This window comes from Palaemon carinicauda, chromosome 1, assembly GCF_036898095.1.
Source record: "Palaemon carinicauda isolate YSFRI2023 chromosome 1, ASM3689809v2, whole genome shotgun sequence".
Classification (NCBI taxonomy): domain Eukaryota; kingdom Metazoa; phylum Arthropoda; class Malacostraca; order Decapoda; family Palaemonidae; genus Palaemon; species Palaemon carinicauda.
The window spans coordinates 313,043,214-313,055,342 of NC_090725.1; the positions used below are offsets into that span (position 1 = coordinate 313,043,214).

General features: G+C 48.3%; 1 protein-coding gene across 1 annotated transcript; it reads right to left on the reverse strand.

Annotated features, from left to right (window-relative positions):
- Positions 1-7,545: 7,545 nt before the first annotated feature.
- Positions 7,546-11,280, reverse strand: LOC137640424 (uncharacterized). Its single transcript, XM_068372983.1, has 3 exons — positions 10,672-11,280; positions 9,772-10,617; positions 7,546-9,645 (listed from the first exon to the last, which is right to left on the reverse strand). The coding sequence occupies exons 1-3, from the start codon at positions 11,278-11,280 to the stop codon at positions 7,546-7,548; spliced, it is 3,555 nt and encodes a 1,184-aa protein (XP_068229084.1).
- Positions 11,281-12,129: the final 849 nt, after the last annotated feature.

Below are 12,129 nucleotides of genomic sequence, written 5' to 3' on the forward strand. Positions count from 1 at the left end.
CGAGAGCGAAAGGTTTAGTGTAATCTGGTGCACGGAGCACGGGACGGCTCATTAAAATGCCTTTTAGGTGGTCATAGGCCGCCCGGCATTCATCCGTACAGCAGAACAGCTTTTTTCCTTTGAACAAGTCTGTGATGGGAGCGGCTACCTGAGAAAAGTTGGGCACAAACCTCCGGAAGTACTGGACCATCCCCAGGAATCGTTGGGCTTCCTTCTTAGTCCTAGGGTAGGGCATCTCTTGTATTGCACGGATATTTGCATCTTTGGGCATTATTTTGCCCCTTCCTACTTGGTGGCCCAGGTAGGTAATCTCAGTCCCGCCAAACGTGCATTTTTTGAGGTTGATGACCAAATTTGCCTTTTGGAGGGCCCTCAGCACCTTCCCTAGGGTTTGGAGGTGTTCTTCCCAGGCCTTGGAGAAAATGACGATGTCATCTAGGTAGACCACACAGTTGGAAATTCCCGCTAGTACCTTGTTCATGATTCTCTGGAAGCAGCTGGGTGCGTTCCTAAGACCAAAAGGCATTACTCGACACTGGTAAAGTCCATCTCGGGTTATGAATGCGGTCAGTGGCCGCGACTCCTCTGCCAGTGGTACCTGCCAGTAGCCCTTTTCTAGGTCAATCTTACTTAGATAAGGTGATTCACCTAAGCTCTCTAAGCAATCCTCGATGCGAGGGAGTGGGTAGGACTCAGGTTTTGTCACCGCATTCAATTTGCGGAAATCTATACATAGCCTATCACCCCCTCCCTCTTTTGGCACTAGGACCACCGGTGATGCCCATGGACTTTCACTTTCCTCAATGAGACCTAAGCTGAGCTGCAATTTTATCAGTTCCGACACCCTTTCAGCCCGTTGGGGGTTTAACCGATAATAATTCTGGCGGATCGGACACGTTCCTGGGACCAAGTCAATCTTGTGTTCTAGTAGTTGGGTGTGACCCAGTGTGTCTCGCACTACCTGTGGGTGCTGTAGCAGGAGGTTCTTGACAATATCCCTCTTAACAGTGTCCAACACAGGGGTGACCAGCTTAAAGTTGGCCAGGACCTCGGAGTTGCTCTCGGGTGAGTGGACCTGGGTAACAGTACCCACCACATTGGCCCTTTGTTGATAGGGCTTAAGCAGGTTGATATGGAGCCACTTGGCTCGCCTTATGCCACAATCCACTAGGTAATTTAATTTACCCTTCTTCCCAAGATTCTTGTGGGGGCCAGTAAATTTTGTGCTTAACGGTCTCTGTTCCCCTGGGCGGAGAACCAGAACTTGGTCTCCCACCTCAAAACTTCGATCCTGGGCTTTACGATCTACGTGACCTTTTGTGATGTCCTGTACCTTCGCCTCGGAAGCCTTGGCAATTTCCCAGGCAGTTCGTATCTTAGCCTGTATATCTGGCAGCTCTTCCACCCAGGAGGCCTTGGAGGAGTCCTCCCAAGCTTCATAGAGTATGTCAAGTGGCCCACGTGTGGAGTGAGCGTACAACAACTCAAAAGGGCTGTATCCTGTGGTTTCTGAGCGTGCTTGGCGGAGGGCGAACAGAGCGTAAGGCAAGTTCTCCTCCCAATCCGAAGAGCCAGCCTCCCCTAACTTCGTCAAGACTGTTTTTAGTGTTTGGTGGGAGCGCTCCACGAGTCCTTGGCTCTCTGGGTGATATGCCGTAGAGGTCTGGTGGTGGACACCATGGTACTCCATTGCTGCCTTAAACTCTCTTGCCATGAAGTGAGAGCCCTTATCCGACTGGACTGTGGCTGGGAACCCAAACCTACAAAAAAATTGTGTCAGGCCCCTGACAGCATGACTGGCATTGGCGCACCTGGTCGGTACAGCTTCGAGGTAGCGCGTGAACCGATCAATCATGGTTAATAAGAAACGATTTCCACGCTTACTACGGGGCAGGGGACCCACATAATCCACTAGTACATCATGGAAGGGGATACCTGCAGATGGAATGGGTTGGAGAGGAGCTCGCGGCACCACCTGGTTTGGGTTACCGGCAACTTGGCACGGATGGCAGGAAGCTACGTAAGCCTTAACACTCTTCTGCAATCCCGGCCAGAAGAAATGAGGCTGGATCAGGTGGGTAGTGCGTTTCACACCAAAGTGTCCTCCCAATCCCTCATGAGCCATACGTAGCACCACCAAGCGGAGATTACGGGGAACAACTACTTGCCGGCAAAGGGCTTCTGCAGGATCGTGAGGGCCTCGGGTGACTCTGAAGAGCACCCCTTCCTTCAGCAGGAAATTCTCCTTTGAGAGGTTAGTCATCTCTGCTTCGTCTGAGTAAGCAGCTTCCCTGTAGGTTTTCAGCGTCTCGTCCAACAACTGAGATTTGATAAGCTCCGTCCGACTCCCGAGGTCCTCTGGGGAAATGGACGCTTCTCCCTCAGACTCCCCCGAGACCCCTGGGCTAGTATTTGGGTTAGCTTCATTCCCTGTGGTGGTGAGCAGCACCGCTCCTTCCGAATAGGTTTCCGGGGTACGAGGCTCAGACTCATTGCTATAGGAGGAGGGCTCTCGCGCCACCTCACTTAGCCAAGGTACTTCTCCAAGGTCAATGTCAGCTAGCCATTTGTCTTCTTCAGGAGGGGCATTCTCAGTCTCGGGCTCCGGCTCAACTGCTTTCATGCACCTGAGGGGCACACGCTGTATGCCTCTTAGGAGGTCTTGTCCCAAGAGCAAGTCATAGCCCTCATGTCCGAGATCGCTCACTACCCCTAGCCTGCACCTTTTGCTGAGCTGGGGCGTGGTCACTCTCAACTCCACAGTAGGAAGATCCTTAGTGACTCCTTCGATCCAACGGACTGTCATGCGATTGTCCTGCTGAACTTTGGCACCAATAGGCAACTGGTGCCATAAGATTAGTGAAACGTCTGCACCGGTATCCTGTAATGCTCTGACCGACTGCGGAGAGCCGTCTCCTTCAGGCAGAGCTACTGTGATCTCCCCAACAGCGGGCTGTCTTTTGGGAGCTTCACGGATAGAGATTGAGAGGGCAGCTGGAGAAGAGGCTGAGGATTTGCTGGGACATAGTGAGTAGTTCTTTGTGTGTCCGTAGCACTTACATACCTCGCAGTATGCACTGGCATAGTTTGGCTTCGCCACCTTAACCTTGGGCTTATTCGTCTGCTTCGTGGACTCAGTTGACTGACCGGATAGCTTCAGCCGACAGTTGGCTTCCAAGTGGTTAGATCTCCCGCAATGGCCACACTTGGTAGGGGAGATCGGATTTTGCCAGGGCTTAGACTTACCCGATGGGACTGAGCTGGGGGGCCCAAAGTTGAACCGGACTAGCTCGTACTCATCAGCATACTCGCAGCATGCTCTAAACGTGGCTGGATTTTTCTCAGATATGTAAATTGAGAGCGCCGGTGGGGCGTTCCTGTGGAAGTCCTCAATTTTTAAGAGCTCTAGGAGGTTGTCGTAAGAAGTGCACTTTGCAGCCTCGACCCAAAGGGTATTGAGCCTATCCTTCTGAAAACCCCAATCAGACCAAGATGTCGTGGGGGACTTGGTGAGCCTACGCCACTGACGGCGCCAATTTTCAGGACTTGGTTTATAGGCCTCAATCAAGGCCTTCCCGATGGCCTCAAAATTACCCTGTTTATCGGCAGGGAGCGCAGCATGAGCATTCTTCCCTTTCCCCGCCATATGCTTTGACAGTAGTAGGGCCTTCATATCCTCCGCTACGGCACACGTCTTAAACACGGACTCCACCTCATTTAGCCACCTCACAGGATCCTTGTCCTCCCACTGAGGAATGAGTGTGTGGACAGGCATGGAGGGGAAGCTTTGGCCATTTTGAGTGCCGTTGGGGTGAGGGCTGTTTAGCCGTGCTAGCTGGATATCCTGTTCCCGCATCTTCAATTCATGCCCTCGCTCTCTCTCCTTCTCAAACTCTTCCTGCTCGGCTTTCCTCCGGGCATTGACCTCATTCACAAGCTCCCGCACATAGCCTTGCAATGCCTCTCCTTCGTAACCTTGTCGCTCTGCAAGGGCCACAAAGTCCTGAATTTCCGCAGCAGTCATTTTGCTAATTTTATGGGTGGACCTCTATGCTAGACAAAACAAGCTGGAATCACAACTATACAGTAGGTGACCCTCTAGGCTAGTCAGGAAAAAAAATGGAATCTCCACGATGTGTGACCCTCCAATGCTAGTCTTAAGGAAAAAAATGGAATCTCCACGATGTGTGATCCTCCTATGCTAGTCTTAAGGAAAAAAATGGAATCTCCACGATGTGTGACCCTCCTATGCTAGTCTTAAGGAAAAAAATTGGAATCTCCACGATGTGTGACCCTCCTATGCTAGTCTTAAGGAAAAAAATGGAATCTCCACGATGTGTGACCCTCCTATGCTAGTCTTAAGGAAAAAAAATGGAATCTCCACGATGTGTGACCCTCCTATGCTAGTCTTAAGGAAAAAAAATGGAATCTCCACGATGTGTGACCCTCCTATGCTAGTCTTAAGGAAAAAAAATGGAATCTCCACGATGTGTGACCCTCCTATGCTAGTCTTAAGGAAAAAAATGGAATCTCCACGATGTGTGACCCTCCTATGCTAGTCTTAAGGAAAAAAAATGGAATCTCCACGATGTGTGACCCTCCTATGCTAGTCTTAAGGAAAAAAAAATGGAATCTCTACGATGTGTGACCCTCCTATGCTAGTCTTAAGGAAAACAAATGGAATCTCCACGATGTGTGACCCTCCTATGCTAGTCTTAAGGAAAAAAATGGAATCTCCACGATGTGTGACCCTCCTATGCTAGTCTTAAGGAAAAAAAATGGATTTGTAAAAAATGTGTGGGTGCGTTCTTGCAACACCACCACTTGCAACTCTGTGACTGTAAAGCAAGTTTGTATTTATACTTAAAGTATAACAAATTAAAATAAAACAGACAATGTCACTGAGATTGCTTAATGCTTCGTTAAAACATCAGCCCCTTTACATACTTTCCCTTTAGAAGAAAAATGAATTTAATAAATTACACTCCCAAATATTTTATCTTAATGATCCTATACCCTGACTGAAAAAATTTAAATTAAATGTGACATCATAAGTCCTTTATCTTTAGGTTAACCATATTACACAGTCTAACGAAAATTATCCCCTTCAAAAAAATGTACATAAAGATAATATTCCACGAGAAAGTAATAAAAAGAAATTACATACCCTTACTTGTCAAACGGAAAAATTGAAAAAATGAATGCCCCGTGCGCTTACCGTTACCAACACGGGAATTAAGCCTCACTGGAATTTAACACGTGGTTTAGTGTACCACGGATTCTCCTAGATTTTCGTAAATTTCACTTCACTTAGTTTTAACACAAAATTAAACATTCACTCTGCACAATATATAAATGAAAAAAAATTATCCACATTGATAATAAACACTCAGAAAAAACCAGAACACAAATTCATCTCACGCGGTTGGCTATCCCGCTACACAATAGGACTAGACTTCTCCCACGTGGGTTTAAAACAAAAAGGTTCGCGGCGCGAACACACACACTAATAAACACAAAACTTTAACAATGAGAATAGAAGGCTTTTGCTGTGTTCTTCCACGGTTCCAACTCCAGTGATAATATAATTTACTTGAAATGAAATTGAGGTTCGTCAAGTCGCTAAAGACAGAAAAAGGGGGGAATTTGACTTTGATAAAATTAATTTTAAATTACTGTCTTAGCGAATCCTGGCAAGGTTGCCAATATGTTACGGGCCACTGGTTCGAGTCCGGCCTTGCTTAAGGGACTCAAGGGCCATAACAAACAAATAATAATGGTAGGTCGCCAGTCAGCAATGATACAAGGAATACTGACAAATATATGTATTTACAATAATATTTAAATAAAAATTAATAAAAGAAAAGGGGAGCACAACAGCTAATTATTTATATTGTATATATAATTTATGCCACGAGGAGCTTCGGGTGGAGTTTGGGGGGGACCGTGGATGAAACTCCAGCACAGCAATCACGTTCCCTGGAAGGGGGAAATAAATTGAATTATTATCAGCACACTTACTTCTACCGGCTTGGAACACGATGAAGTCGTGTGGTTAAGACTTTTAAGCAAATTAAATGACAATGCCAAGCTTAGGGATTTAAACGTTACACATGGGAATCAACACTGTCACAGGGTGAATGTATTAAAACTAGGACTAAACAGCACACGTGGTCTGGGTATAGGGGATAGGATACAAGGTTCAGTGGGTAGGATTTCTTTAGAGGATAAGGAAAATGGGATGTGATAAGGAAAGGATGGGAGGTTGGGTGAGGATATTGAGAATCTCAAAATCAGACACCTTACCTTTAGTAAAAATGACTCTGATTTCCTTCCCTTGTGGAAAGAAGTAGACAGAGGTCCTGCCTCCCTGATGTCTTGAGGGTGAAGAGCGATGTTGTTTCCCTCAAGGAGGTTGAGTGAAGAAGAGGAGATGTTCTCCTTATGGATGCTGACTCACGAAGAAGGATCTCCAGTTTTCCCTGGGTAGATCAACCCCACTTGACCCCCAATTGAGGGGGGCGGGTAGGGGGGATTGGCCTGACCGGTGTCCTATTGGTCAGGCTTGGTCACGTGTCTCGTTGAAGGTAGCTGAAATTGAGATCTCAGGGGGAGTAGACTGGTATAGGATGGTGGGAGGGGGGGTGAGACTCTGGGTAGGGCCCCAAAACTCGTGGCATTTCGACCCATGCTTGCTTTGTTATTTGAAAAAAAGGGTGGCGTAATGACCGCCATTACTAACAGCCCCCCATTTTAGCAGAGATTTTGTCCTAAAACAGGACAAGAACTCTGCAAGCAAGGTCTGAAGCCACTGGCCTTAATGATTCCTCCCTCAGTGAGTCTCACCACGATAATGGATAAATATCTAAGCTGCAGCTAGGGTCATCATTTTACGGTATTTTGACTGTAAATTAACTTTAAGTGCTACATAGAAATAAGTATGCTGGCTGTGAGGCAGCAACTGAAAAAATTAAAAAATGCAAAATTGAAAATTAAAATGTAAAAGATGGTTAAAGTTAAGTGACCTAGTGCAGTGGTAGGCATAAAATTAAAGAAAATTGGCATATATGCAAAAAAGGATAAAATAAATACATGAAAATGAATTAAATACAAATAATGATGCCAAGATGGCTCCTCAAGTCTATCTACCTGGGGAGACACCAAGGCCAATGAATATTTTTTCATACAAACTAAATTTACCTACTTACTATGACTACAGGCTATGGTTATGGCACTGTGCCCTGAGCACTAATGCCTGGAGAGGACATCTGCTATTTTATTATCTGTGCCTCTTATGTGCTCGACCTTCCAATTGTAGTCTTGGAGGTCCATGCACCACCTCATGAGTCTCTTATTCTTATTTCGGAACTGCGTCAAGTAAGTCAGAGGGTTATGGTCCGTGAGGACTGTGAGTGGGAACTCATGGTCAGCATGATATGATTCGAAATGCTTCAGTGACAAGACCATGCCTAAGAGCTCCTTCTCAATAGTACTGTACCTAGTTTGAGCAGGGTTCAGTTTCTTTGAGAAGTATGCAATAGGGTGTCAGACTTGATCTTCCTCCTGCAGGAGGACAGCTCCCACCCCTATGTTACTGGCATCCACAGCGAGAGCGAAAGGTTTAGTGTAATCTGGTGCACGGAGCACGGGACGGCTCATTAAAATGCCTTTTAGGTGGTCATAGGCCGCCCGGCATTCATCCGTACAGCAGAACAGCTTTTTTCCTTTGAACAAGTCTGTGATGGGAGCGGCTACCTGAGAAAAGTTGGGCACAAACCTCCGGAAGTACTGTACCATCCCCAGGAATCGTTGGGCTTCCTTCTTAGTCCTAGGGTAGGGCATCTCTTGTATTGCACGGATATTTGCATCTTTGGGCATTATTTTGCCCCTTCCTACTTGGTGGCCCAGGTAGGTAATCTCAGTCCCGCCAAACGTGCATTTTTTGAGGTTGATGACCAAATTTGCCTTTTGGAGGGCCCTCAGCACCTTCCCTAGGGTTTGGAGGTGTTCTTCCCAGGCCTTGGAGAAAATGACGATGTCATCTAGGTAGACCACACAGTTGGAAATTCCCGCTAGTACCTTGTTCATGATTCTCTGGAAGCAGCTGGGTGCGTTCCTAAGACCAAAAGGCATTACTCGACACTGGTAAAGTCCATCTCGGGTTATGAATGCGGTCAGTGGCCGCGACTCCTCTGCCAGTGGTACCTGCCAGTAGCCCTTTTCTAGGTCAATCTTACTTAGATAAGGTGATTCACCTAAGCTCTCTAAGCAATCCTCGATGCGAGGGAGTGGGTAGGACTCAGGTTTTGTCACCGCATTCAATTTGCAGAAATCTATACATAGCCTATCACCCCCTCCCTCTTTTGGCACTAGGACCACCGGTGATGCCCATGGACTTTCACTTTCCTCAATGAGACCTAAGCTGAGCTGCAATTTTATCTGTTCCGACACCCTTTCAGCCCGTTGGGGGTTTAACCGATAATAATTCTGGCGGATCGGACACGTTCCTGGGACCAAGTCAATCTTGTGTTCTAGTAGTTGGGTGTGACCCAGTGTGTCTCGCACTACCTGTGGGTGCTGTAGCAGGAGGTTCTTGACAATATCCCTCTTAACAGTGTCCAACACAGGGGTGACCAGCTTAAAGTTGGCCAGGACCTCGGAGTTGCTCTCGGGTGAGTGGACCTGGGTAACAGTACCCACCACATTGGCCCTTTGTTGATAGGGCTTAAGCAGGTTGATATGGAGCCACTTGGCTCGCCTTATGCCACAATCCACTAGGTAATTTAATTTACCCTTCTTCCCAAGATTCTTGTGGGGGCCCGTAAATTTTGTGCTTAACGGTCTCTGTTCCCCTGGGCGGAGAACCAGAACTTGGTCTCCCACCTCAAAACTTCGATCCTGGGCTTTACGATCTACGTGACCTTTTGTGATGTCCTGTACCTTCGCCTCGGAAGCCTTGGCAATTTCCCAGGCAGTTCGTATCTTAGCCTGTATATCTGGCAGCTCTTCCACCCAGAAGGCCTTGGAGGAGTCCTCCCAAGCTTCATAGAGTATGTCAAGTGGCCCACGTGTGGAGTGAGCGTACAACAACTCAAAAGGGCTGTATCCTGTGGTTTCTGAGCGTGCTTGGCGGAGGGCGAACAGAGCGTAAGGCAAGTTCTCTTCCCAATCCGAAGAGCCAGCCTCCCCTAACTTCGTCAAGACTGTTTTTAGTGTTTGGTGGGAGCGCTCCACGAGTCCTTGGCTCTCTGGGTGATATGCCGTAGAGGTCTGGTGGTGGACACCATGGTACTCCATTGCTGCCTTAAACTCTCTTGCCATGAAGTGAGAGCCCTTATCCGACTGGACTGTGGCTGGGAACCCAAACCTACAAAAAAATTGTGTCAGGCCCCTGACAGCATGACTGGCATTGGCGCACCTGGTCGGTACAGCTTCGAGGTAGCGCGTGAACCGATCAATCATGGTTAATAAGAAACGATTTCCACGCTTACTACGGGGCAGGGGACCCACATAATCCACTAGTACATCATGGAAGGGGATGACAGCAGATGGAATGGGTTGGAGGGGAGCTCGCGGCACCACCTGGTTTGGGTTACCGGCAACTTGGCACGGATGGCAGGAAGCTACGTAAGCCTTAACACTCTTCTGCAATCCCGGCCAGAAGAAATGAGGCTGGATCAGGTGGGTAGTGCGTTTCACACCAAAGTGTCCTCCCAATCCCTCATGAGCCATACGTAGCACCACCAAGCGGAGATTACGGGGAACAACTACTTGCCGGCAAAGGGCTTCTGCAGGATCGTGAGGGCCTCGGGTGACTCTGAAGAGCACCCCTTCCTTCAGCAGGAAATTCTCCTTTGAGAGGTTAGTCATCTCTGCTTCGTCTGAGTAAGCAGCTTCCCTGTAGGTTTTCAGCGTCTCGTCCAACAACTGAGATTTGATAAGCTCCGTCCGACTCCCGAGGTCCTCTGGGGAAATGGACGCTTCACCCTCAGACTCCCCCGAGACCCCTGGGCTAGTATTTGGGTTAGCTTCATTCCCTGTGGTGGTGAGCAGCACCGCTCCTTCCGAATAGGTTTCCGGGGTACGAGGCTCAGACTCATTGCTATAGGAGGAGGGCTCTCGCGCCACCTCACTTAGCCAAGGTACTTCTCCAAGGTCAATGTCAGCTAGCCATTTGTCTTCTTCAGGAGGGGCATTCTCAGTCTCGGGCTCCGGCTCAACTGCTTTCATGCACCTGAGGGGCACACGCTGTATGCCTCTTAGGAGGTCTTGTCCCAAGAGCAAGTCATAGCCCTCATGTCCGAGATCGCTCACTACCCCTAGCCTGCACCTTTTGCTGAGCTGGGGCGTGGTCACTCTCAACTCCACAGTAGGAAGATCCTTAGTGACTCCTTCGATCCAACGGACTGTCATGCGATTGTCCTGCTGAACTTTGGCACCGATAGGCAACTGGTGCCATAAGATTAGTGAAACGTCTGCACCGGTATCCTGTAATGCTCTGACCGACTGCGGAGAGCCGTCTCCTTCAGGCAGAGCTACTGTGATCTCCCCAACAGCGGGCTGTCTTTTGGGAGCTTCACGGATAGAGATTGAGAGGGCAGCTGGAGAAGAGGCTGAGGATTTGCTGGGACATAGTGAGTAGTTCTTTGTGTGTCCGTAGCATTTACATACCTCGCAGTATGCACTGGCATAGTTCGGCTTCGCCACCTTAACCTTGGGCTTATTCGTCTGCTTCGTGGACTCAGTTGACTGACCGGATAGCTTCAGCCGACAGTTGGCTTCCAAGTGGTTAGATCTCCCGCAATGGCCACACTTGGTAGGGGAGATCGGATTTTGCCAGGGCTTAGACTTACCCGATGGGACTGAGCTGGGGGGCCCAAAGTTGAACCGGACTAGCTCGTACTCATCAGCATACTCGCAGCATGCTCTAAACGTGGCTGGATTTTTCTCAGATATGTAAATTGAGAGCGCCGGTGGGGCGTTCCTGTGGAAGTCCTCAATTTTTAAGAGCTCTAGGAGGTTGTCGTAAGAAGTGCACTTTGCAGCCTCGACCCAAAGGGTATTGAGCCTATCCTTCTGAAAACCCCAATCAGACCAAGATGTCGTGGGGGACTTGGTGAGCCTACGCCACTGACGGCGCCAATTTTCAGGACTTGGTTTATAGGCCTCAATCAAGGCCTTCCTGATGGCCTCAAAATTACCCTGTTTATCGGCAGGGAGCGCAGCATGAGCATTCTTCCCTTTCCCCGCCATATGCTTTGACAGTAGTAGGGCCTTCATATCCTCCGCTACGGCACACGTCTTAAACACGGACTCCACCTCATTTAGCCACCTCACAGGATCCTTGTCCTCCCACTGAGGAATGAGTGTGTGGACAGGCATGGAGGGGAAGCTTTGGCCATTTTGAGTGCCGTTGGGGTGAGGGCTGTTTAGCCGTGCTAGCTGGATATCCTGTTCCCGCATCTTCAATTCATGCCCTCGCTCTCTCTCCTTCTCAAACTCTTCCTGCTCGGCTTTCCTCCGGGCATTGACCTCATTCACAAGCTCCCGCACATAGCCTTGCAATGCCTCTCCTTCGTAACCTTGTCGCTCTGCAAGGGCCACAAAGTCCTGAATTTCCGCAGCAGTCATTTTGCTAATTTTATGGGTGGACCTCTATGCTAGACAAAACAAGCTGGAATCACAACTATACAGTAGGTGACCCTCTAGGCTAGTCAGGAAAAAAAATGGAATCTCCACGATGTGTGACCCTCCAATGCTAGTCTTAAGGAAAAAAAATGGAATCTCCACGATGTGTGATCCTCCTATGCTAGTCTTAAGGAAAAAAATGGAATCTCCACGATGTGTGACCCTCCTATGCTAGTCTTAAGGAAAAAAAATGGAATCTCCACGATGTGTGACCCTCCTATGCTAGTCTTAAGGAAAAAAATGGAATCTCCACGATGTGTGACCCTCCTATGCTAGTCTTAAGGAAAAAAATGGAATCTCCACGATGTGTGACCCTCCTATGCTAGTCTTAAGGAAAAAAATGGAATCTCCACGATGTGTGACCCTCCTATGCTAGTCTTAAGGAAAAAAATGGAATCTCCACGATGTGTGATCCTCCTATGCTAGTCTTAAGGAAAAAAA

Excerpts from the sequence above, each read along its gene's own strand:
- LOC137640424 (XM_068372983.1), bottom strand. The coding sequence starts at position 11,280 with ATGAAGGCCCTACTACTGTCAAAGCATATGGCGGGGAAAGGGAAGAAT. Across the intron at positions 10,618-10,671 it reads ATGCCAGTGCATACTGCGAG|TCAGCCTCTTCTCCAGCTGC; the intron begins GTATGTAAATGC and ends CCCAGCAAATCC. Across the intron at positions 9,646-9,771 it reads CAGAAGCCCTTTGCCGGCAA|AAGAGTGTTAAGGCTTACGT; the intron begins GTAGTTGTTCCC and ends CCGGGATTGCAG.